Source organism: Hemitrygon akajei, chromosome 30, assembly GCF_048418815.1.
Source record: "Hemitrygon akajei chromosome 30, sHemAka1.3, whole genome shotgun sequence".
In the NCBI taxonomy this organism is placed as follows: Eukaryota; Metazoa; Chordata; class Chondrichthyes; order Myliobatiformes; family Dasyatidae; genus Hemitrygon; species Hemitrygon akajei.
Window position 1 is genome coordinate 32,914,583 of NC_133153.1, and position 26,190 is coordinate 32,940,772.

The 26,190-nt window shown below is 41.9% G+C and overlaps 1 protein-coding gene across 1 annotated transcript; it reads right to left on the reverse strand.

Annotated features, from left to right (window-relative positions):
- Positions 1-20,120: 20,120 nt before the first annotated feature.
- Positions 20,121-25,961, reverse strand: LOC140718600 (ras-related and estrogen-regulated growth inhibitor-like protein). The gene is made up of 4 exons (XM_073032563.1): positions 25,765-25,961; positions 25,634-25,687; positions 25,461-25,537; positions 20,121-23,394 (listed from the first exon to the last, which is right to left on the reverse strand). The coding sequence occupies exons 1-4, from the start codon at positions 25,910-25,912 to the stop codon at positions 22,966-22,968; spliced, it is 708 nt and encodes a 235-aa protein (XP_072888664.1). The 5' UTR covers positions 25,913-25,961; the 3' UTR covers positions 20,121-22,965.
- Between the last annotated feature and the right edge of the window lie 229 nt (positions 25,962-26,190).

Genomic DNA, 26,190 nt, shown 5'->3' on the forward strand with positions numbered 1-26,190 from the left:
CAGAAGCGGAGAGAGTGAGCAACTTCAAGTTCCTGGGTGTCAAGCTCTCCGAGGATCTAACCCGGGCTCAACACATCGATGCAGCTATAAAGAAGGCAAGAGAGTGGCTATATTTCATTAGGAGTCTGAAGAGATTTGGTTTGTCAACTAAAACACTCGAAAACTTCTCTAAATGTACTGTGGAGAGCATTCTGACAGGCTGCATCACCACCTGGTATGGGGGGGGGGGCAGGGTGTCTAATACACAGAACCGAAAGAAGCTACAGAAAATTGTAAAATTAGTCATCTCCACCTTGGGTACTAGCCTCCGTAGTAGGTGGCTTAGAAAGGCAAAGTTCATTATTAAGAGCCCCATTACCCAGGACATGCCCTCTTCTCATTGTTACTGTCAGGAAGGAGGTAGAGAAGCCTGAAGGCACACACTCAGTTTTAGGAACAGCTTCTTCCTTTCTGCCATATGATTGCTAAATGGACATTGAACCCATGAACTACTGTATAACTCATTTTTTTAAATATATGTTATTTCTGTTTTTGCACTATTTTAATCTATTCAATATACATACTGTATGTAGTAGTAGGCAGCTGCCGATCCCAGGGGATTGTGGGTTTGCACCTCTGGTGGGCTGTGTCCTCTCCAGGGTGCAAGCCTGGGTGGGAAGATTTGAAGAACCGGCTGTTGCCCACGCAGCGGGTCCCCCCTCTCCACGTCACTGATGTAGTCCAGGGGAAGGGCAAGCGCCGATACAGCTTGGCAGCAGAGTCGTCGCAGAGGCTGCCGGAGTGAAGTTGTAGGAAACATCAAACTGCCTTAGGGACCCCAGCTCTGGATTTCTTCCTCGTGGTTTACTCCCGAAGCCTTTCCCATGGGTGAGTATGGCCGCAAGGTAGCGGGGGTTTAAAATCAGAGTTTTCCTTCTCCTAGGCGGGCTGCCGTCCAAGGCTAAGTATACTTACTGTAATTAATCTACTTATTTTTTTCTCTATGTTATCGTGTATTGTATTGTACTGCTGCTGCTAAGCTAACAAATTTGCGCAACGCATGTCGGTGATAATGAACCTGATTCTGAGATATATATAGATGGGGAGCCTAAGACAGTGTGTATATGTCACTGTGTACCACTCTGATATTCCTTCCCTTGCAGGCATTCGCAGTAGCACAAATAAATACAGCAGAATAAATGAAAAGTTGTGCGCAAAGACAGACAAGCAACCAAAGTGCAAAAAGTGAGAAATTGTGCAAATATATAAAAAAATAATACTAATAATTAAGTGTATAAATAATACTGAAAACATGATTGTAGACCCTTTGAAAGCAAGTCAATAGTTCAGTGATCAGATCATTGTTGAGGTGAGTGAAGTTATCCACGCTGGTTCAGGAACCTGATGATTGAAGGCGTAATAGCTGTTCCTGAAACTGGTATCGCGGGACTTGAGGCTTCTGTACTTCCTTCCCGATAGCAATAGTGGGAAGAGAGAACGGTCTGGCTGGTGTATAGGTGCTGCTTCCTTATGACAGCACTCCTCGTAGATGTGCTGTAGGGTGGGGATGGTCGGGGTGGTGTCCATCACTTTTTGTAGGCTTTCCATTGTTAGGCATTGGTGTTTCCATACCCGGCCATTATGCAACACTCTCTCCACTGTGCATCTATAAAAGTTTGCCAGTGTTTTAGATGATACAGCACATCTGCACAACCTTTAAGAATATTTTATCTCTTCCCCTTTCCCCTTATGCTGCCACCTACTTAAATGGCATGGTGGGAGGAGAAGCCTCCAAGATCCTACTCACATGTAAGGGAAGAATGGATGTTTAAATGTCAAAATGTAATCTAGCTTCTTGTTCGTTTCATCTCTGAACATCCATTACCCTTTTCTCAATTCTGTGCACCTTCTGTGTGTAAGAAAATAATGTAGCAGGAATCAGAATCAGGTTTATTATCACAGACGTACAAGGAGTGATTGATAAGTTCGTGGCCTAAGGCAGAAGGAGTTAATTTTAGAAAACCTAGCACATTTATTTTTCAATATAGTCCTCTCCTACATTTACACACTTAGTCCAGCAGTCGTGGAGCATAGGGATCTTGGACCTCCAGAAAGTGTCCACAGTGGGGTGATTGATAAGTTTGTGGTCTAAGGTAGAAGGAGATGAGTTATACAGCTCTTGTTAGGTGCACATGCAGTTCAATTCTTTGTGTGATTATGCAGAAAGTTTGAAGTTAATAGCTCATCTCCACCTTAGGCCACAAACTTATCAATCATCTCTGCTGTGGACACTTTCTGGAGGTCCGAGATCCAGATCTGGGCCGTACCTTCCAAATATCCAGACCTGACTTGCACTACCTTTCTTTCCCTTTTCTATTTTCTAATTATGATTTTTAATTTTAATTTTTATTATATTTAATTCAATTTGTACTTCAGGGAGCGCGAAGCGCAAAATCAAATATCGCTGTGATGACCGTACACTCTAGTATCAATTGTTTAGTGACAATAAAGTAAAGTAATTTGAAGTATGCTCCACGGCCGCTGGACTAAGTGTGTAAATGTAGGAGGGGACTATGTTGAAAAATAAATGTGCTAGGTTTTCTAAAATTGACTGCTTCTGCCTTAGGCCACGAACTTATTAATAACCCCTCGTATGTTGTGAAATGGGTTGTTTTATGGTGCAGTTTAGTGGAACATTAAAAATATTATAAATTATAATAAAAAATGAATAGTGCGAAAGAGGAATAGTGAAGTATTGTTCACAGTTCATGGACTGTGCAGAAATCTGAAGATAGAAGGGAAGGAGCTGTTCTTAAAATGGTGTGTGTAGATCTTTTTTTGCCTAGTCCCACTGACCTGCACCTGGCCCATATCCCTCCATACCCCTCTCATCCATGTACCTATCCAAGTATTACTTATGTTAGAAGTGAGCCTGCATTCACCACTTCAACTGGCAGCTCTTTCCACACTCCCACCACTCTCTGTGTGAAGAAGCCCCCCCCAATGTTCCCTTTAAACTTTTCCCCCTTCACCCTTAACCCATGTCCTCTGGTTTTTTTCTCCCCTAGTGTCAGTGGAAAAAGCCTGCTTGCATTCACTCTATCTATACCCATCATAATTTTATATACCTCTACCAAATCTCTCCTCATTCTTAGAAACACAGAAACATAGAAAATAGGTGCTGGAGTAGGCTATTCGGCCCTTCGAGCCTGCACCGCCATTCAGTATCATCATGGCTGATCATCCAACTCAGAACCCTGTACCTGCTTTCTCTCCATACCCCCTGATCCCTTTAGCCACAAGGGCCATATCTAACTTCCTTTTAAATATAGCGAATGAACCGGCCTCAACTGTTTCCTGTGGCAGAGAATTCCACAGATTCACCACTCTCTGTGTGAAGAAGTTTTTACTCATCTCGGTCCTAAAAGGCTTCCCCTTTATCCTTAAACTGTGACCCCTCGTTCTGGACTTCCCCAACATCAGAAACAATCTTCCTGCATCTAGCCTGTCCAATCCCTTTAGAATTTTAAATGTTTCAATAAGATCCCCCCTCAATCTTCTAAATTCTAGTGAGTATAAGCCTAGTTGATCCAGTCTTTCTTCATATGAAAGTCCTGCCATCCCAGGAATCAATCTGGGGAACCTTCTTTGTACTCCCTCTATGGCAAGAATGTCTTTCCTCAGATTAGGGGACCAAAACTGCACACAATACTCTAGGTGCGGTCTCACCAAGGCCTTGTACAACTGCAGTAGAACCTCCTTGCTCCTGTACTCAAATCCTTTTGCTATGAATGTCAACGTACCATTTGCCTTTTTCACCGCCTGCTGTACCTGCACGCCCACCTTCAATGACTGGTGTACAATGATATCCAGGTCTCGTTGCATCTCCCCTTTTCCTAATCTGCCACTGTTCAGATAATAATCTGTTTTCCTGTTCTTTCAACCAAAGTGGATAACCTCACATTTATCCACATTAAATTGCATCTGCCATGAATTTGCCCACTCACCTAACCTATACAAGTCACCCTACATCCTCTTAGCATCCTCCTCACAGCTAACACCGCCGCTCAGCTTCGTGTCATCCGCAAACTTGGAGATGCTGCATTTAATTCCCTCGTCTAAATCATTAATATATATTGTAAACAACTGGGGTCCCAGCACTGAGCCTTGCCGTACCCCACTAGTCACTGCCTGCCATTCTGAAAAGGTCCCGTTTGCTCCCACTCTTTGTTTCCTGTCTGCCAACCAATTCTCTATCCACATCAATACCATACCCCCAATACCGTGTGCTTTAAGTTTGCACACTAATCTCCTGTGTGGGACCTTGTCAAAAGCCTTTTGAAACTCTAACTATACCACATCCACTGGCTCTCCCCTATCCACTCTACTAGTTACATCTTCAAAAAATTCTATAAGATTCGTCAGACATGATTTTCCTTTCACAAATCCATGCTGACTGTGTCCGATGATTTCACCTCTTTCCAAATGTGCTGTTATCACATCTTTGATAACTGACTCTAGCATTTTCCCCACCACCGATGTCAGACTAACCGGTCTATAGTTCCCCGGTTTTTCTCTCCCTCCTTTTTTAAAAAGTGGGGTTACATTAGCCACCCTCCAATCCTCAGGAACTAATCCAGAATCTAAGGAGTTTTGAAAAATTATCACTAATGCATCCATTATTTCTTGGGCTACTTCCTTAAGCACTCTGGGATGCAGACCATCTGGCCCTGGGGATTTATCTGCCTTTAATCCCTTCAATTTACCTAACACCACTTCCCTACTAACATGTATTTCCCTCAGTTCCTCCATCTCACTAGACCCTCGGTCCCCTACCATTTCCGGAAGATTATTTATGTCCTCCTTAGTGAAGACAGAATCAAAGTAGTTATTCAATTGGTCTGCCATGTCTTTGTTCCCTATGATCAATTCACCTGCTTCTGACTGTAAGGGACCTACATTTGTCTTGACCAATCTTTTTCTTTTCACATATCTATAAAAGCTTTTACAGTCAGTTTTTATGTTCCCTGCCAGCTTTCTCTCATAATCTTTTTTCCCTTTCCTAATTAAGCCCTTTGTCCTCCTCTGCTGGTCTCTGAATTTCTCCCAGTCCTCAGGTGTGCCGCTTTTTTTTGCTAATTTATATGTTTCTTCTTTGGACTTGATACTATCCCTAATTTCCCTTGTCAGCCACGGGTGCACTACCTTTCCTGGTTTATTCTTTTGCCAAACTGGGATGAACAATTGATGTAGTTCATCCATGCGATCTTTAAATGCTTGCCATTGCATATCCACCATCAACCCTTTAAGTATCATTTGCCAGTCTATCTTAGCTAAATCACGTCTCATACCTTCAAAGTTACCCTTCTTTAAGTTCAGAACCTTTGTTTCTGAATTAATTATGTCACTCTCCATCTTAATGAAGAATTCCACCATATTATGGTCACACTTACCCAAGGGGCCTCGCACGACAAGATTGCTAACTAACCCTTCCTCATTGCTCAATACCCAATCTAGAATGACCTGTTCTCTAGTTGGTTCCTCGACATGTTGGTTCAGAAAACCATCCCGCATACATTCCAAGAAATCCTCTTCCTCAGCACCCTTACCAATTTGGTTCACCCAATCTATATGTAGATTGAAGTCACCCATTATAACTACTGTTCCTTTATTGCATGCATTTCTAATTTCCTGTTTAATGCCATCCCCAACTTCACTACTACTGTTAGGTGGCCTGTACACAACTCCCACCAGCGCTTTCTGACCCTTAGTGTTATGCAGCTCTACCCATATCGATTCCACATCCTCCAAGCTAATGTCCTTCCTTTCTATTGCATTTATCTCCTCTCTAACCAGCAATGCTACCCCACCTCCTTTTCTTTCCTGTCTATCCTTCCTGAATATTGAATATCCCTGGATGTTGAGCTCCCATCCTTGGTCACCCTGGAGCCATGTCACTGTGATCCCAACTATATCATATTCATTAATAACTATCTGCACATTCAATCATCCACCTTGTTACGAATGCTCCTCACATGGACACACAAAGCCTTCAGGCTTGTTTTTACAACACTCTTAGCCCTTATACAATTATGTTCAAAAGTGGTCCTTTTTGCTTTTTGCCCTGGATTTGCCTGCCTGCCACTTTTACTTTTTACCTTACTACGCTATTCTTCTACGCTCCAGGGAATAAAGTCCTAACCTATTCAACCTTTCACTGTAACTCAGTTTCTCAAGTCCCGGCAACATCCTTGTAAACCTTCTCTGCACTCTTTCAACCTTATTAATATCCTACCTGTAATTTGGTGACCAAAACTGCACACACCACTCCAAATTTGGCCTCACCAATGCCTTATACAACCTTACCATAAAATTTCAACTCTTATACTCAATACTTTGATTTATAAAGGCCAATGTACCAAAAGCTCTCTTTATGACCCTACCTACCTGTGACGCCACTTTTAGGGAATTTTGTATCTGTATTCCCAGATCCCTCTGTTCTACTGCACTCCTCAGTGCCCTACCATTTACCTTGTGTGTTTTACCTTGGTTTGTCCTTCCAAAGTGCAATACCTCATTCTTGTCTGTATTAAACTCCATCTGCCATTTTTCAGCCCATTTTTCCAGCTGGTCCAAATCCCTCTGCAAACTTTGAAAGCCTTCCTCACTGTCCACTACACCTCCAATCTTTGTATCATCATCATGGTGGAGATGTTATTACTAATCTGCACTGCCTGACGTCTCTCAATGAGGAAGTCAAGGATCCAGTTGCAGAGGGAGATACAAGGGCCCAGGTTTTGAAGCTTGTTGATTAGCATTGAGGAGATGATGTTGTTGAACATTGAGCTGTAATCAATAGACAGCAGCCTGACATAGGTGTTACTGTTGTCTAGGTACTCCAAAGTCAAATAGAAATACAGTGAGATCGTGTCTGCTGTAGACCTGTTGCAATGCTGGGCAAATTGCAGTAGGCCATTTAGTTAATCTTTTACTTCAGTATCACTTTTTCTGAATTCACTCCATATTTCTTGATCCCCTTAAAATTTAAAAATCTTTCTGTCACTGACTTGAATATGTTCAGTGACTGAGCTTCCACATCCCTGTTGTGAAGAGAATTCCGAAGGGCCACCACCTCTCTGGGTGAATAAATTTTCTATCATCTCTGTCCTCATATTGAGACTGTGACTCCTGTCTGAGTACCCCAGCCAGGGAAAAGAAAATTGCATCTATCTGTCAAGCCCAGCTAGAACTTTGCATGTTTCAATGAGAGAGTGACCCATTGTTCTAAACACAGAGGAGTACATAACCACCTGCTTAGTCTACTTAATATCCAAAATAAAGGAGAAACTCAATAGGTCAGACAACATGTGTGGAGCGAAATGAACAGTCGATGTTTCGGGCCAAATACCTTCATCAGAAAATTGAGATGCCACCTGCCTTCAGAGTCCCGCCTGCACTTCGTGTGCGTTGCTCAAGATTTCCAACATCTGCAGAATCGTTTGAGCCTAATTATGTTTGCCTAAAGAAGAGGAACATCCATTGCTGGTTTGACTTTGGAGCTATCACTGCACTAACAAGTGACAATTATCCTGGCAAAATTAGGACCAGATCCTCTATTGTGACTAACTTGAAATAAGACAGCTAATACAACATTATCTTCCTGAAGCATGATTACAATCCTTAATTTTCTGGTAAATCGTACTCTCTATGCCTAACTCCTAATATTATAACGTAAGGCTTCAGACCATGACAAATACAGATAATTCTGAATTAGCATTTTCTTTTCCTTGCTTTTGCATCACATGGAGTCTTCAATCATTCACTCATTTCCCATTCAGGTCAAGAAATGTAACAGTCCACCCCTAGTTCTTTGGTAAATTATAGCAACCACTCAGTAAACAAACAAGGAAAACGGCTAATGTTAGAATAATGCCCTAATTATATCACAAACGTGCTAATAATGTCTGAGAATGCCTGACACATCACACAGCATACACTTCATTGAAATAATCAGACTCTGAAAGGGACTGTATCACAAACACAAGGTACTGGAAATCCAAGCTACACATGCAAAATGGGGAGGAACTCAGCAGACCAGGCAACATCTATGAAAAAGAGTAAATAGTCAACATTTCAGGCCAAGTCCCGAAGAAGGCCGAAACATCAATTGTTACTGTTTTCCATAGATGCTTCCTGGCATGCTGAGTTCCTCGAGCATTTGTGTGTGTGTTGCTCTGAAAGGGACTGACAGGGTAGATACTAAAAGAAACTGCTTTGTCTGTAGTGATGTTCAGTCTGAAGGGGTAATGGTCTCAAGATAAAGTCCTGGCCCTTTCAGATTAAGAGGAGGAGAAATTTCTTTACTTGGAGATTGTGAAGCTGATGGGGTGCACAGCAGTTGGGTACATTCAAGGAGAAATTTGATAGAACTTTGGATAACAATGGAATCAAAGGATCTGGGAGTCAGATGAAAATTGGGATTGAGGAACAGACTGCCCATGCTCTTAATAAATTCAGAGGCAACCCTTGGTCCAATTCTTTTAATTGTTATGATCTCATTGAGGCATATCAACCAGTAGGAATCGTGGTTTGGCACCTTCTTCAAGAAATGATTTCGGCAAAGTGACAACAGGTAGAAGTTCAAATTTGAATTTGTTATTGCTATTGGCATACGTTGGGTATAAATGTCTTGAAAATTAGGTTCTCACAGCAGTAGCATAGTACTTTGCAAGATGAGGACAAGTGTAAGTTAATGTAAATTAACATAATATAAGTTATATTAAGTTATTAACATAATATAACTTATATTAAGTTAACATAATATAAATATAAATTAACATAAATTGTATGTATTACATATAAAACTTATATATATATAGAATATAAACAACAAAATAAACAATGACAAAAGTACTAGATTGAGAGAGAATATATGTATACAAGAACTCCATCTGTAACTGCAATTCACCAATACATCCATAATAAAGCTGCTTGCTCACGGTCACTCTTTCTGAGAGAATGGCAGCAAATATCATCGTTCCAACTCAAAGTCAGAGACTACAGGAAGGAAAGGAAGTAATTAAAACAATAAGACATTTACACAGAGGGTGGTTGATGTCTGGAATTCATTGCTGTAGGAGATGGTGGAATCAGATACAATCGCTATATTTCCACCCTCACTTTTGTAGCCAAGCCATAGAAGTATACAGCAAATGGGATTATTATAGTTGGGAAAAAATTAATCAAGTTTGGCATAGATGTGGTGGATCAGAAGGCCCATTTTTGTGCTGTCTCTCTGACTATGACTAATGAGGAACCCTGCATAATGAAGAAAATATGATTAATTTAAAATAAAATGTTACCCACTGTAATGTTGACATTATTAATCAGCCATGATCTTAATTAATGACAGAGTTAGCTCAAAACGCTGGATGACCTGTTTTGTATGCAAAAATATACAGTGATACAGAGTAATTTGAGCAATTTAATTACAAGGAACGATTGGATAAGCTGAGTTTGTGTTTTCTGGAGTGGAAGGACACTGAGAGGTGACCTGATAGAGCTACATAAGGTTATAAGAGGCACAAATAGGGTAAGTAGGCAGAATCTTGTCCCATGGAGAGGATATCAGAAGCTAGAGGGCACAGATTTAAGGTGGGATGAAAGAGTTTCAAAAGAAATTTAAAGGGAAAGTTTATTTTATACAGCGAGTGTTTGACTTCTGGAGTTTATCTCTGGAGGAGGCGAAGGAATGAGATACATTAGCCATGTTTTGACTGCCAAGGCATTGAGGATATGGCTCTAACGTGGACAGATGGGATTATTATAGTTGGACATGGATGCGGTGGGCCAGAAGGCCCATTTCCATACTCTAAAATCTCTGGCTCTACGACTAAATAATAATCCGGTGTTAATACAAATACTGGGGAACACTTGCACGGAGGAATGTGTTTTCAGAAATATTTCTGTTCCTAGAAGAATTTGGTTCCACTTACTGTGGTGTTAAAAAAAAGATATTCCAACAATTCAGATGAGGCTCTAAATTGCAAGTTAATCTTGGTGTTTTTTTATTGTTCAGTTTATCATATCCAGGTACAACTTACTTACTGTGTTCCAAGTCACAGCAGCCAAGACCAGTGTGGGGCAACCAGCCAGGACTACCTACAATCTGTAGATGAGAGAAACAGTTTAGAAGTCTCTGGGACAACCCTACGGAAGCTATTCACTCTTTCCTGTTGAATCTATCTAACGTATTCTTCTGGAGTTTCTGTTCATTTGGGCTGTTTTGCTTTAATGCTGAAGGTTGCCTCATTATAGGAAGGGTGTGGAAACTTTAGACAGGGTGAAAAAGTGATTTACAGGATGCTGTCTGGACAGAGAGCATGTCTTATGAGGATAGATTGAGCGACCCAGGACTGTTCTGTTTGGAGAGAAGGAAGATGAGAGGCGACTTGATAGAGGTGTATAAGGTGATAAGAGGATTAGATTGACTAGCTGGCCAGAAAATATTTTTCAGGGCTGAAATGGCTAATATGACAGGACGTAATTTAAGGTGATTGGATGAAAGTACAGGGTGATGTCAGAGGTAAGTTTTTACACAGAGAGTGAAGGTGGTGGCAGATGCAGATGCATTAGCAACATTTCAGGGAATTCAAGAAAGACACAAGTATGATAGAGAAATTGAGGGCTATTTAGGAGGGAGGCATTAGGTTATAAGGTCAGCACAACATCATGGGCTAAAGGGCCCGTATTATGCTGCACTGCTCTATATTCTGTGTTTAATGCTTGACTATTGGAATAAGCAACCTTTACAAGATAACTGGTTGGAACTTGCCACTGCCCCAGTGGAAGAGCAAAGATCATATTGTGTCCTCTGAGCGCATCGTCGGAGAGGTGTCCCTTCCTGTTCAGCATCTGGAACAGTTACTGCGTCAACTGTTGTACCTGGACACAGGTTTAAGGTGCTGGGCAGTAGGTACAGAGGAGATGTCAGGGGTAAGTTTTTTACTCAGAGAGTGGTGAGTGCGTGGAATGGGCTGCTGGCAACAGTGGTGGAGGCGGATACGATAGGGTCTTTTAAGAGACTTTTAGATAGGTACATGGAGCTTAGGAAAATAGAGGGCTATGGGGAAATCTAGTAATTTCTAAGGTAGGGACATGTTCAGCACAACTTTGTGGGCCGTAAGGCCTGTATTGTGCTGTAGGTTTTCTAGGTTTCTATGTTTCAAACTGATATGTCTTTAGAGAACTGAAAATAGAACTATTTATAAATATTTGTCATTGATGCTATTCACATGTGTTAGCCTGTTCTGTCTCCTGAGTTGTTAGTGCATTTCAAATGTATACGCTGCTCCTGAAAGCCGTTTTAAGGACAATTTAGAATATCATTTGATTGTTGCAGCACAGACGATTGAAAGGTTGAATACATCTTTTTGAGGGATGTTTGTTCAAAGGTTTGTTTAAAGATTCCAGGGACTCTTATGAGACAGATTCTGATGTTGCTGAGAGAGGCTGACCAGGAGAGGAATGAGGGTAGGAGGGTGAGTGATAGCTGTGTCAAAGTAAACAATCTATCTTCATGAACTCCGCTTCACAAGCAGACCCTGAAATTTCTCTCACTTTCCATCGTCAAGACATGCTTTTACTATTAAACACAAAGTACACTGCAGATGCTGTGGTCTCAACCCGAAACGTTGACTGCTCCTTTCAACGGGTGCCGCCCGACCTGCTGAGTTTATCCAGCTTTTTTGTAGGCCTTTACTATTACGTGCATCAGTCTTTATTGAGTCATACAACATTGAAACAGGTCCTGCACCAGACATCAGCTACTCATTTACGCCAATCCTGTTTGCCACCGTTCTTTAGCAGTCCTTCGTGCTAAGAGCAATTTCCATTCCATAGAGTTCCATGTGTTTCATGTGCTCCGAAGTAGGTCATTGTGGAAACCTGCAGATTCCATCACAGTTGGAGATCTCCACCCGTTCAGGTGATTGAATGAGATGTCGCACTTTCCTTCAAGGTTTTGCTGGGGTTTCATGCTCTCCTTGTGAAGACTCTTGAGGTTCTTGGCTTCCAGTGCTTTCCTAAGGTTATCTTCTCCAGTTGGAGTGGTCAAATGCACCTGCTGTCCATCAGTTCCTAGTCAATAATTTTCTGACAACGCTGTGAGGCATTTTGATAGTTTTTAAATGCCTTTACCCTTCAAGAACATCTCAATGCTGTTAAGGTTGTTATACATACAATGAATTCTCATGCAATCAGCACTTTTTTCAAATAAAAAGAACAACTTTTAAATAGTCTCCTTTGTCTCCTAACCCCGAGGCATAGAATCCCACTGAGACTAATGGGTATGCCAGGACTGGCCTGTTGTTGGAGTTGAATGTCATTTTCCCTGTGTAAGCTGGAAAATTCCAGCAAGTCTGGGATCTGCAGTCCGATTCCACACAGAATCCACCAGATTTAATGAGCCTGGACATTTCCAGTCAAGTTCTGCTTGTGCGGAATCCTGAATTATATTGAGAGTAGACAGTTGTGCTCTGAACCACAGCTACTTGATAACAAGATTTACCCACCAATGTGCCCGGCAAGTTAGCCTGACTCTGCACTTTCTACCTCATAAAATTCAAACCATCCGCTTTAACAGCCCATATCCCCTTTTTTTTGCTGTGCTTCTTTTGACAGTTGCCCTCACATTAGTTGAAAATCATAAAGAATCACAAGAGATTCTGCAGATGCTGCAAAAAATGCAGAAAATCTTCATTAGTTATAAGGTGTTTTGGTGATGCACTCCAGAAAATGCAGAAAATAATGACCATTTATAGGTGGGAGCCTGTATGGGTTAGGAAGGTCCCTATTGTGGATTTAAACCTTCTCTTGGGTGGTATTAATTGGATAGAGGTTTTTATGTTTCATCTGTTAAGGTTGGGAGAGTTACTCTGGAGAACTCATCTGTGGAAAATATAGCAACTTTTACTTCTGTTATGCCTTTGATGTCACAAAACTCCCCAAGGCATTTTGCAGGTGTTACGAATGTGCCACAACTCTGAGGGGCCGAAGGGTACAAAGTAGCCCCCTCCTTTTTGAGAATCGCAAGATCGCTATTAATTCAGGTCTGGGACCCAGGAAATGAGAGAGAGAGACACGCAGAATCCACAAGGGTTTGGAATGTGTCCTGGGCCCCAGAAAGGCGGAACCATTGATAATGACTATTGTCTCTTGGAGACGGAATTGTGTATTGAGTACTGTACTATTCATTGAAGCCCTCAGGGAATGACCAGAGTGGGCTGGTTGAGGGATTGCATCATCCCAACCTGATTGACATCTGAGACCCCGTGAGTAAGGATAAAAGAGGGTCTGGGGAACAACCCCTTTAGACGCACCAGGAGAAATGCTAGAAATCCTGTGACAGCGTTTAAGAGCGACAGCCGGTGGGGCCCGCGTGCGTCCTTTCCCTTGCCTGGGATTGGCGGCCTTACCACGGAAGAACGGCTTAGCTAAAGGAGAGGACACCAACAAAATTTCAAAGGATCGACATCATAAAAAGGAAAAGCTGGTAAGTTTCAAAAATCCCTCTCTTGACTCCAACCAAAGGCTGCAGCCTGCATGAACTGAGTGACTTTTATATTTCCATCGGACAATACATTATCCCCTAGACAACGATCGAGCTTATTTCTTATTGATTATTATTATACCCGCACTTTTAGAGTTAGTATTGACAACGTATATTATCTGTATGTTTGCATTGATATTATTTTTGTGTATTTTTACCAATAAATACTGTTAAAAATAGTACCATCAGACTTCAACGGACCTCTCTATCTTTGCTGGTAAGTGACCCAGTTACGGGGTTCGTAACACAGGAAAGCTATCAAATGTTTCTGGCACCAAGCCACACAGGAACATTCAAATATCTGAGAGTGTCAGGGGACAGAAGTGAGTGTGGTTGCTATTAACGCAGGAGAAGGTACTTGGGAAGCTGAAAGTTCTGAAGATAGATAAGTCACCTGAAACAGGTGGACTACACTCTGGGTTCTGAATGAGGTAGCTGAAGAGATTGTGATGACACGAGTAGTGATCTTTCAAGAATCACTAGATTCTGGAATGGTTCTGGAGGGCTGGAAAACTGCAAATGTCAAATAAGGGAATTCAGGAACTAAAGGCCTTGTCAGCTGAAGACACTGCCACCAATGGTGGAATGTTGGGTCAGGTTTATGTCGGGACACAATCCATATAACAATTACAGCACGGAAACAGGCCATCTCGGCCCTTCTAGTCCATGCCAAACGCTTACTCTTACTCCAGGGTGGGGTGACTTGTTAGTCAAGCATTAGGAGTCATGGCCAAAATCCTTTGCTATATTTCTTTCAGTTTCAGGGAGGTATAAGTCACTTCTTACTTCAGAGCAATTGCTGCAGGGAGCCTGGGTGCAGTCCATCTGTTCTAGGTGACTTATCTAGACCTTTCAGCTGCCCAAACCAAGCCAACTTACTAACAAAAACATGGAGAAATAATTCCTGGAGTGTGTACAGAGTGGATTTTTTTTTTGGACAGTTTGTCGAGCAGACAAACAGGAAAGAGGGTAATGCTGGATTCAGTACGACGGAGAGGAGTTAGGTAATAACCTTCGCTATGAAGACTCCGTTGGAGAAGAGTGACCACAACGTGATAGAATTAGCAGAATCAGATTTAATATTACAAGCATATGTCATGAATTTTGTTGTCTTTGCAGCAGCAGTTCTTTGCAATTCATGATCATTGAGAAAAGCATGAATTACACTAAGTATGTATATATTAAATAGTTACATTAAATAAGCAGTGCAAAAATAGAAATAAAAAAGTACTGAGGTTGTGTTCATAGGTTCAGTGTGTCTTCAGGCTCCTGTACCTCCTCCCTGATGGTAGCAATGAGAAGAGGACCTGGAAATAAAATGTTAAGTAGATTAGATTGAAATTAGGGACCTAAATCTGAATAATTTGAAGGTATGAGGAGTGACTGACCTTCATTAAAAAGCAGTGGATAAGTAATAGTTAAATATTTAATTTGTATGCAGGAACCACAACAGTTATATATTGCTTTCTGGCATAAGGGTACAAAGGACAAAGGTGACATAGAACCATAGAACATTACAGCACAGAAACAGGCCTTTTGGCCCTTCTTGGCTGTGCCGAACCATTTTTCTGCCTAGTCCCACTGACCTGCACCCGGCCCATATCCCTCCATACACCTCTCATCCATGTACCTATCCAAGTTTTTCTTAAATGTTAAAAGTGAGCCCACATTTACCACTTCATCTGGCAGCTCATTCCACACTCCTATCACTCTTTGAGTGAAGAAGCCCCCCCCCCCCCATGTTCCCTTTAAAATTTTTCCCCTTCACCCTTAACCCATGTCCTCTTGTTTTTTTCTCCTCTAGCCTCAGTGGAAAAAGTCTGCTTGCATTCATTCTATCTATACCCATCATAATTTTATATACCTCTGTCAAATCTCCCCTCATTCTTCTACACTCCAGGGAATAAAGTCCTAACCTACTCAACCTTTCTCAGTAACTCCATTTCTCAAGCCCCGGCAACATCCTTGTAAACCTTCTCTGCACTCTTTCAACCTTATTACATCAATGACAGCAGTGCTTTTGGTGTGGAGGAATGTAACAGAACAGTACTGAAAGCATTGACTGTGAATGTAAAAAGTGAAAAGGTGTTCCATGGTTTAATCTTGTAAATATATTTATTATGAATGAAGTTTATTTTGATACGAAAAAAGAGTACAAAGAAACACAACCATAGCTGAGGTTTGGAACTGTAGTGCATTCAAAGATCAATCATGTTAGATTACCTGAAAGAAACTATTTAAGGCTCAGATGTAATACTTGTCAAGCTTAGTGCCAGGAGGGAGCTCAGTCAGGAGGGTTGAGTGGACAAGGGAATTAGTAGATAGTAAGAGGTAGTACAGACCAATCGAACTAGCTATCCTTTATCTGTGCTGTTGGAATATTTGTACTTTCTGTTCAATTACTCACATATAATGTGATCAATAATTTGAAAGTTGTTGATAAGCATTTTGCATTTGCATCTGGTAGCTTTAGACTGAGGACGTCTCACAGCCATCATTTGACTGAGGTTGCTGGTTTGATCTACAGTGCAGGACAGAGTTCATAAGAGCAAATGGATTCACAGCTCAGCTGTAAACATCCTGTCTGAGGCCAGCTCTCAGAAAGGGACAAACAGTGAAGAAGATTCTGTTTAGAATTTCAGATCTCTATCCTCACAGATTTAAAAAAGGAAGTAATTTTCTCCTAATTGTTATTTGTCTACTTAGCTAATGATAGTTGTAGTGGTTGGTATTATGTTGAACTGCCAGCCACATAAACCTTTGAATTTATACAGCACATGAGTCCGCTCACGTCTCCCTTTATCTAATGCAACATGACCTTTGGTTCACTTCCTTATAAGGGCAGTCAGAAGTTTGTAACAACCTATCAAATCGAGATCATGGATGAAAAGGAAGAAGCAATTCGCCACTCAGATTTGCTCTGCATTGATTTGAAATGTCAGAGATCTATGTCTTAACTCTACCAGCTGCAAAAAGAGGATGGTTGGACAAGGGGCTAGCAACCCCATCCCATAAAAACCCAGAGCTGCAGAAGCACCAACAGAAGCTTGAAGGACCTCATTCCTCGGAGGAGAACGATCTTTGAAGATGGGCTACACCTGGAGACAACTTGAAAGACTGGCCCAGGACAGAGAGCTCTGGCGAACTGCCAGCACCCTATGCCCCAGCCAGGATGATAGGCTGAAGAAGAACAGATCTATGTCTTACTGCTTCTTGTCCACCCAATCTTTAGTTCCCTCCCCAGCAAAAATCGTTCAACCTATACAATAGGATATTTTAAGATCCTCTCAGATAGGTACATGGAGCTTAGAAAAATAGAGAGCTATGTGCCAGGGAAATTCTAATCAGTTTCTAGAGTAGGTTTCAAGGTCGGTACAACATTGTGGGCCAAAGGGCCTGTACTGTGCTGTAGATTTCTATGTTCAATGTCCTATGTTAACCTCAGTTCTGAACATTGCAGCTGAAGCTCACCCACAACCCTACCTTCAGACTTACTGGCATCGTAGGGGGGAGACAATGACAGATTTTGTCTGCACTTTCCATAAAGGAATAGTTCCTGCAGTCACCCACGAGTGGCCCACCCAATGCAAGACCTCATTAAGTCCCTTGTTCAGCCTTTTCCCACAACCCAGCTCCCACCTCCAAAGGAAATAGTTTCCTTCCATCTATCTCAATAAGTCCCGTAATAAACTTTGATTGGACTTTGATTACATCATTCCCTGTTCATTTAATTAAAACCAGGAAATCACTCTTATACTAAGTATTCTGTATTGGCTTCCTGTATCTTTTAGAATTGATTTTAAAGTTCCTTTACTTGATTTAGAACTCCCAATGGTCTGGGACTGGAGTACATCACATAATCATTTTCGTTTTATAATCCTGCTCACGTCCTCTTCCACCAGTCTCTTAAATTTAAACAACCTCCCTCAAAAGATAAGTAGCAGGTCAGCTTTTTTGAACTATGCTCCTAAACCGTGGAACTCAATACCTAAAACTATAAAGGACGCAGACTCGGGTGACACTTTTAAATGGCAGCTCAAAACCTATTTATTTAACTTAGCTTTTAACTAACATCATTTTGTCTTTTATTTTTAATTTTGCACTTTATCCCATTGTAAAGCACCCTGAACTTCAATGTTGGTATGAAAAGTTTTCTATAAACAAGTTGTTATTATTAATATTATTATTCTATATGCAAGGGGTCACCTGTCATTATGGTATAACTGTTCTGTTCCTGGTTCATTCTGCTGAATCTCTGTCATAGACAGGTGACAATTTCACCTGAGGGTCCTACCTCACCTGGACAATGATCTGCCAGTTAGGAATATATTTACCGAGACTCAAGAGATAGCAGATTCTGGAATCTGGAGCAGAATAACCTTACAGTGCCTGATTGATGGCCATTCTTCACATCGGTTCACGTACAATTCACCTCTTGAGGTGACACGGTAGTGTAGTGCTATTACCGTGTCAGCGACCTGCTTGTCTGTAAGGAGTTTATACTTGCTCCCCTGCCGCTGCCTGCAAGGAGTTTGTATATTCTCCCTGTGATCACGTGGGTTTACCCCGAGAGCTCTGACTTCCTACCACAACCCAAAGATGCACGGGTCAGTAGGTTAATTGATACATGGGTGCAATTTGGTGGTATGGACTCATTGGGGTGGAAGGACCTGTCACTGTGCTGTATCTCGGAATAAGGTCCTGGAGAGTAACTGGCTGCTGGGCCACAGGAGGCATCACGGCTCCCCCATCGCTGCGCCCTGCACCCAGCAACTGCCTTCTGCTGCCTGACACAAAAGCGGAACAAAATTCAGTGGGCACCACGGTAGCATGGCGGTTAGCACAGCCTGTGACATCGCAGTTCGGGAGTTCGGTTCCGACGCCGTCTGTCGGGAGCTTGTACGTTCACCCCATGAACTGTGTGGGTTTCCTCCCACAGTCCAAAGAAGTACCAGTTAATAGGTTAATTGGTCATTGTAAGTTGTCCTGTGATTAGGCTACTGCTAAATAGGTGGGTTGCTGGGCAGTGTAGGAAGGGTCTATTCCATGTTGTATCTCTAAATGAATGAAGTAACAATAATTCTGCAGATGTTGGAAATATGAATTCTAACAGGAAATGCTAGAAATACTCTGCAGGTTAGGCAGCCTCTGTGGTGAGAGAATAATAATTAGATGGCCGAACTTTCACCAAATCAATCTATCCATCTGAAATGTTAACTCTGCTTCTCTCTTTTTCCGCAGAGGCTGAAGAAACTGCAGTATTTTCTGTTTTATGCAAAACTTGAAAGAAGTGCACAAAGAATGAAATTATTTCACTCATGACACTAAAGGAGGTTAAGTCCATCCATCAGATCTATGTAGTTCATAGCAGAATAATCCTGTCAGTTTTGTTTCTATTTCGTTACTTCCTTGTACCCCTGCAACCTATTTTCTTCTACATAGGCTCATCAACTCCCCCTTGATTCCTTGGCTATCTAACTGCACTAAGCTTAATTCACAGTGGTTAATTCACCTAGCAATCCATCACTGGGTTCACCTCCCCATCATTTCCTCTGGTGTCCCTTCTCCTTCCCTTTCTCCCATGGTCCACTCTTCTCTCCTATCACATTCCCTCTTCAGCCCTTTTACTTTTCCCACTTTTCACATCCCAGCTGCTCACTTCATCCCTGCTTTCCCCACCCACCCACCTGCCCCCTCACCTATCACCTGCCAGCTTGTGCTCCTTCCCCTGTTCCCACCTTCTTATTCTGGCTTCTTCCCATTTCCTTCAGTCCTGATGAAGGGTCTTGGCCCGAAATGTCGATGGTTTATTCCCCTCCGCAGATACTGCCTGACCTGCTGAATCCCTCCAATGTCTTGTGTATTCCACTGGGATGTGGGAGAAAACGAGCGTTTGGAAAAACCCCACGACGTCATAGGGAGAATTAACTCAGTCAGGGCCTGACTCAAGCTGCCTGAGGTGAGGATTGATCCCAGTTCTCTGGTGTTGTGAAGCAGCAGCACTGACTGTTGTGCTAAGGGGTCCCCAGCAGTTATACCCCTCCCCCTATGCCCTTAACTAAAGCAAACTCAAAGGTCACTGTACTCAGTATAGACTGGAGATGGCATGGTGGTATAGTGGTTAGCACACTTTACAGTACAGGCGACCCAGGTTCAATTCCTGCTGTGGCCTGTAAGGAGTTTGTACGTTCTCCCAGTGACTGCATCAGTTTCCTCCAGTTTCTCCCACAAACTAAAGACCTACTGGTTAATAGGTTAATTGCTCATTGTAGATTATCCTGTGTTTAGGCTCAGATTAAATGGGGGATTGAGGGTGGTATGGCTTGAAGGACCAGCAGGCCGTGTTCCACGCTGTGTTGTGATAAAATAAAAATTTAAAAAAAAATAAAAGACTGGAGACGGAAGCCAAGACCTGTTGGCTGACTTTTGTCTTTTTGCACTTGATTTTCACAGGGAAGTTCACATTTCTTCCAACATAGAGTCTGCGATTTATTTATCGCACAAGCTTCAAGAGAACAGAAAGGTCTGCATATTTTTTCCCCCAAGAGAAAACGTTTATTGTTAACACAGTAGTCTCAACAGCACACTGAATGAAATACAGCACCAGATATAGCCTCACACATACTGTGCATAAAACCTTGTGTATTTACAGTTAACATTTTTATATACGGTATTAGTACAATAGTTTCATATGCGCTGATCAACTTTGACCAGATTCTATAAATAAGCTGTAAAAACCCAGACAGAAACTGTTAAGAATATAAATGTGTGTTTTTCTAACACTGTTTAATATCAGGCCAAAGTTCAATGTTTGAACATTTACAGGAACTCTAGGCATCGTCTTACCACAGGAGTTCTTCTCAAGTCAGTATAAGAATCTTGGAGAGCGGAGGAAAAGGTCATAAGGCCTATCAAGCCCATCTCTTTTAGATGGATTAAACTCAACCCACCTTCCCATCATTTGCACTCCACAGAAAATTGCTTCACTTCTGAACCCACTGATACATAAAGGACCCCCACCATCCAGAACATGTACTCTTCTTGTTGCTACCATTGGCAAGGAGCTCCAGGAACCTAGGGCCCACACCACCAGGTTCAGGCACAGTTACTACCCTGCAACCATCAAGCTCTTTGACCAACGTGGATAACTTCACTCACCCCAACACTGGACTGATTCCACAACCCATGGACTCACTTTCAGTGACTCTACAACACATGTTCTTAGCATTACTGTTTGCACATTAGTCTGTCTTTTGCACATTTGTCAGTCTTTGTTTAGGTAGAGTTTTCATAAATTCTATTGTATTTCTGTAAATGTCTGCAAGAAATGAATCTCAAGGTAGTGATGTATGTGATGACATTTACGTACTTAGATAGTAAATATGCCTGGGCACTCATTTCCAATCACTTCCCTGATTAGTGTTTTGGTTGAAAAGATTCCTCCACTTCTTAACTTCACACTCCTTTGCCTGAATCAACCATAATTTTCCTCAATCCATCTGGAATATCTCAATGTTTTGTCCATTGGGAACAAGCCCAACTTCAGGCTGAAGTGACCCAGGGTTAAAGAATTGTCCAAGAAGGTACTTGTAAATGAAATGTCCTGATGAAGGGTCTCAGCCTGAAACATTGTCTCTATTCCTCTCCAAAGAAACTGCCTGACCTGCTGAGTTCCTCCAGTATCTTGTGTGTGTTACTGTGTCCAAGAAGATAAGCTTGTTTAACCTAGGTGCATTGGAACCACTTTAGTATATGTGAACAAGAAGTTGATCTACTTCAAGTGGGCAAGAATGAGAAAATACCAACGAGTTAGAACTAATGCTGTATTTAGAAGTGGATTAATTATTCAAACTCATGATATATTAGATAATTGTAGATTGGAAAAGATAATGTTGGAATATTATAAATCAAGCTGTCATTTTTTCAAGATTAACTCAAGGAAGCTATCACAGAGTTTTTCATATAGAAATCAACTTTTTTTTTACATGGAGTGTCTGGTTAGAGTCTGGAATGCACTTCTATTGATAGTTTAAGAGGCAGATTCAATTGTGGCATCCAGAAAGAAAAGGATGATTATCTAAGAAGAAATAATTTTCAGGGCAATGGGGAAATGATAGGGAGTGAGACAAAGTGGATTGCTCATACTTTATGGTAGAATAGACTTGAGGGGCTGAATGCACTCTTTCTGTGTCATGGCCATTCTCTAGTTCTGTGATATGTGTGAAGAGAGCCAGGCATAAGAACTTGAAGCTTGGTTCATTGTGTCTGCTCCAACATTCAGTAAGATGATAGTTGGTCTTTTACATCAGAACTACTTACTTACACTAACATGATATTGCCAGATTCTCTTAATATCTAAAAATCTATTAAACTGTGGGTAAGTTGAGGAGAAAATGCCCAAAAGGACAAATGGTGGTAAAAATCCCTTCAATTTTTTTTAAAATAAGTGGTTGGTTCAGTGGTTTGAATGGACTTGCCATGACCTTGCTATCAAGATGGTGAACGTCTTCGAGAGTAAGAAGGAGAATGGTATGGCCCAACATCATTGATTAGGTTAGTGATGTCATTTCATCCATTCGCCAGAAAAGGAGGAAACCAATGTAGTTGTTCCTACAGATCATGGTTAACGCTTTACATGAAGTGACTGTCAGACAGCATAATGTGCATAGCAAATAAGCTAAGAATAATATTAGTTTATCATGCAACTCATTTATGTCAAACTACCGATGCCCAACTGAGCCTCGACAGCAGCACCACATGAGGGCGGAAGTACATTATCAGGAGTTTTTCATCGGATCCAATGAAACCTATTATCACTTACTTAGAAAGCTAACATTCACTTGGTTCAAAGCAGATGGATTTCATGGTTGCCAGGCAAGCTTACTCAATGAGGAATAAGGCTCTCTGTGTCCAAGAGCTCAACAAGGTCAAGAGGATGTGGGCCAATCTCTCAGAAACAAGCCACTTGAGACACTCGTCTAAAAGCAGAGCACTTAGCAGATTCAATCATTAATCTGCTGGCATTATAGGCAGTTCAGTGCCCCGTGAATAGGATATTGGGGATGGGAATCAGCAAAGACTCTTGTGCTTGGTTTTCACCCATTTTACTGTATAATATGTGCATGGGTGGCGAGGATAGACTACAATGGCCAATAAACCACATTCATTATTTAGGCTCCCAATGTGAAGCTCGACATTTAGTTCCAACTGTCCCCACAAACTGTGAGAAAGCAGAAAAGGAATTTTTTAAATCCCAGATCATATATTAAATTGTGACCATTGATGTAAACCATGTGATAAAGGATGGAATGCAATCCAAGGCAGAGTGCATGCTAAAACATGCAGCACAGTGCTGTGCTGTCGATACGATGTCAAGTTCACAAGGAATCTGTTCTTCTTCTTGTGAACACAGCTGACATACTCCGAACGATGCTCCTTATCCCGGCTGGTTTTCTGATGGTCAGGAGCTTGGACGCCTTGATTATGTCCACCAGACCGTGGAAAACCACCAACACGCCATGGTAAGTTTCTGCGGCGGAGATTTCATAGAACTCGCAGTGGGTTGCTAGAGCCAAGAGCCTTCCTTCCTCACTGGAGACCGTCCTGCGGTGACAGAGGTCCCTCTTATTTCCCACAATGACGATGGGAGCTCGGTCTGCGCCAGGATAAGCTTTCATTGACTTGATAAACTGGATCTGTTGCCGGACTATGTTGAAACTGGCTCGGTCACAGATGCTGTAAACCAACACAAAGCCGTCCGCCCATTGGATCTGTTTCTCCTTTCCACTGTTATTATTCAGTCGATCCTTCAAAGGAAACAAAATTCCGTCATTCCAAACTGTTTAACGCTTGGTTTAGAACATAGCACAGTACAGGACTTTCAGCCCATGATGCTGTACTATCCCTTTAACATATTCCACAGTCAACCTAACCTTCCCCTTCTACATAGTCCATCGCCCTTTGTTTTTCTTCCATCCATGCGCCTATCCAAGAGCCTCTTAAATGTTTCTGCCTCATTTCCAACCAGTTTTTCCTTAAAATACCACTTATGTCACCGCACACTGGAGGAATGGCAGGTTTTCTCTGACACAGAGATCCCGGCAGCAACTCAACCCAGAAGCTGCGAGAACATGCTGTGACAGAATGGCTCCGCTAAGGTGCCAAACGAGAGTTCTCTTTAAATAATCATAGAATGCAGGAAACATGTGCTAGTCACAATTTACTTGACAAGGTTAAAACAAAAGCATAAGGGCTTAAGATAACGATTAGTAAATACATGTACTCAAGATCACCAAAAGCTTAATGTTCTACTGCAAGCTCAGAGCTCATGACACCTTGGGCTACAGTTCCATGGGTACTAGCACTCTCTGTGCATCAGCCAGGTGACTATTCTCATACAGTAAGTAAGGAAATTCAATTGTAAGTTATGTACTGAAAGCAAAATAAAGGCTTGGAAAAGAGAGAGAGGAGAGAAGAGAGAAGAGAGGAGAGGGGAGAGGAGAGAGGGGAGGAGAGGAGGGGAGAGGAGAGGAGAGGAGAGGAGAGGAGGGGAGAGGAGAGGAGAGGAGAGGGGAGGGGAGGGGAGGGGAGGGGAGGGGAGGGGAGGGGAGGGGAGGAGAGAGGAGAGAGCGGGGAGAGGGGAGAGAGCGGGGAGAGGGGAGAGAGAGGGGAGGGAGGGGGAGAGAGAGGGGAGGGAGGGGGAGAGAGAGGGGAGAGAGCGAGAGAGAGGGGAGAGAGAGAGCGAGAGCGAGAGAGAGGTTTTTAAAATTACCAACAATAACTGAAACTTGTTTTTTTTTAATTTTATGCCAAATACATCTGTTAAAAGTAATTAAAATTTATCATGCTATTAAAAGTTAACTTGGTCTTGAATAAACAGTTTAATTCTAGAGAGTTTAATGAATCTCTGGATGTGTGCTGTACACTGAAAAGTACTTCAGCGCCAAGGTTAACAACAAACTAGCTGTATTTATGGAGGAACGGCAAAACTGAAAAGAAGTTCCAGATCTCCATGCTCTGTTGTCTGTGTGTGGAGTGCAGAAGTTCGGGCAGGGGGTAGAGAAATCTAAAGTCCCACACCACTTGGTTTAGAAACAGCTATTTTCCTACAACCATCAGTTTCTTGAACAGACCGGCACAATCCTAACCCTGCCTCAGCAAAGGAAAACTGTAGACCGCCTCTTGCGCTGCGTTGGACTTCTCTCTGACTGTGTTTATTTTTTTGGCACGAATGTCTTGTTTTGCATTGTCTTTTTTCTGTCTAATATAGTTTATGTGCTGTGTGTTACCTGAACTTACATTCCTGTGATGCCGCTGCCAGTAAGCTTTCATTCTATCGGCACCTCACCTTCCCTCTGCATACGACAATAAACTCAACTTAGCGTGAATTGGTTTACTCCTCACTCACACTGAATGTAGATTGCCTCCTTATCCGTGCACAACACGGACCAAATGTATTCTGCTAAATCACCGGGAATTATAAAGATTATAAAGCTAAGTAAATATTAGAACCAGTTTTAGTAAGAGGACGATGAAGCACTGCTGTCATTTAGAACATTGGAGATATGGCAAATTATATGTGTAACCAAAGTAGCTAGGAACTGGTTAAACTTTTAACAGCACTAAAATGGTGTTAGCTTCCAATATAAAGGTATGACAAATGGGATTTGTACTCAGTCTAAGGCAGGGGTCCCAAAGTTTCGGTCCATGGACCCCTCAGTTAATAGCAGGGTCTAAAGGAACGAAAAAGCTGTTTGGATTAGTAAAATTAAAAACTATCCACTTTGGAAGGTTCACTTAATATTGCGACATAACAAGCCCATGATAGAAAACAATTGAGATAGTCAGAGTTTTAATCACTTAGAAGTTTTACCTGAGAAAACGGAGAATCCCAAATATTGAAAGCAACCTGTACCCCAGCAACAGTCACGTTGTGATTGTAGACGGATTCTAGAATTCAAATAAACTTCGTATTAAACACAGCCTTTCAACAACAAAGAAAGTATTGTTTGAAACCGGATGAAAGATTTAATGTAAGATGTTTACCTATATCGCCATATTCACCGATGAATCTTCTTGTCAAAAAGCGAACGGTTAAAGCTGCAAACAGAAATACTGGGATTAAAAATTGAACTGAACGAACATTGCATATTGCCTCTGTCGACTGATAAACTTACCAGATTTTCCAACATTATCTGCCCCCAGTACCACAACATTGGCTTCCATCCTTGACAGAGGTGGTATAGTCGTAGGAGAAAATACTTCACGCTCATTTAGGGAACTTGTCGAACCATTTGCAGCTTTAAGCTTCAGATCAGCCCACATCTCTCCAAGCTGCTGAAATGAAGTGAGCTGTGAGCAAGAATGCTGCTGTTTGATATACAAAGAGTGAGGTGGAGGGGAAAAGAGAGAGAGAGAGAATTTGAGAGCAGAACCATAGCCCCCTGCTGGCCCCACTAACTCATTAAAGGATCTCGCATCACCAGAGCTCAAAAAGGAGGAATGTTTCTCATTGAAAGTTTCAGTTCTGTCTTTAAAATCATTTCTGCAGAATGATGAGTTTGAAGTATTTGCCCAGTGTTGTGACAGTATCAGAATATGGA

What these genes read in the sequence shown, in the direction of transcription:
- LOC140718600 (XM_073032563.1), bottom strand. Translation starts at nt 25,912, where the DNA reads ATGTGGGCTGATCTGAAGCTTAAAGCTGCAAATGGTTCGACAAGTTCC. An exon ending in AGATAATGTTGGAAAATCTG is followed by an intron (nt 25,688 to 25,764) that starts GTAAGTTTATCA and finishes TTCTGTTTGCAG; the next exon opens with CTTTAACCGTTCGCTTTTTG. An exon ending in CGGTGAATATGGCGATATAG is followed by an intron (nt 25,538 to 25,633) that starts GTAAACATCTTA and finishes TTTGAATTCTAG; the next exon opens with AATCCGTCTACAATCACAAC.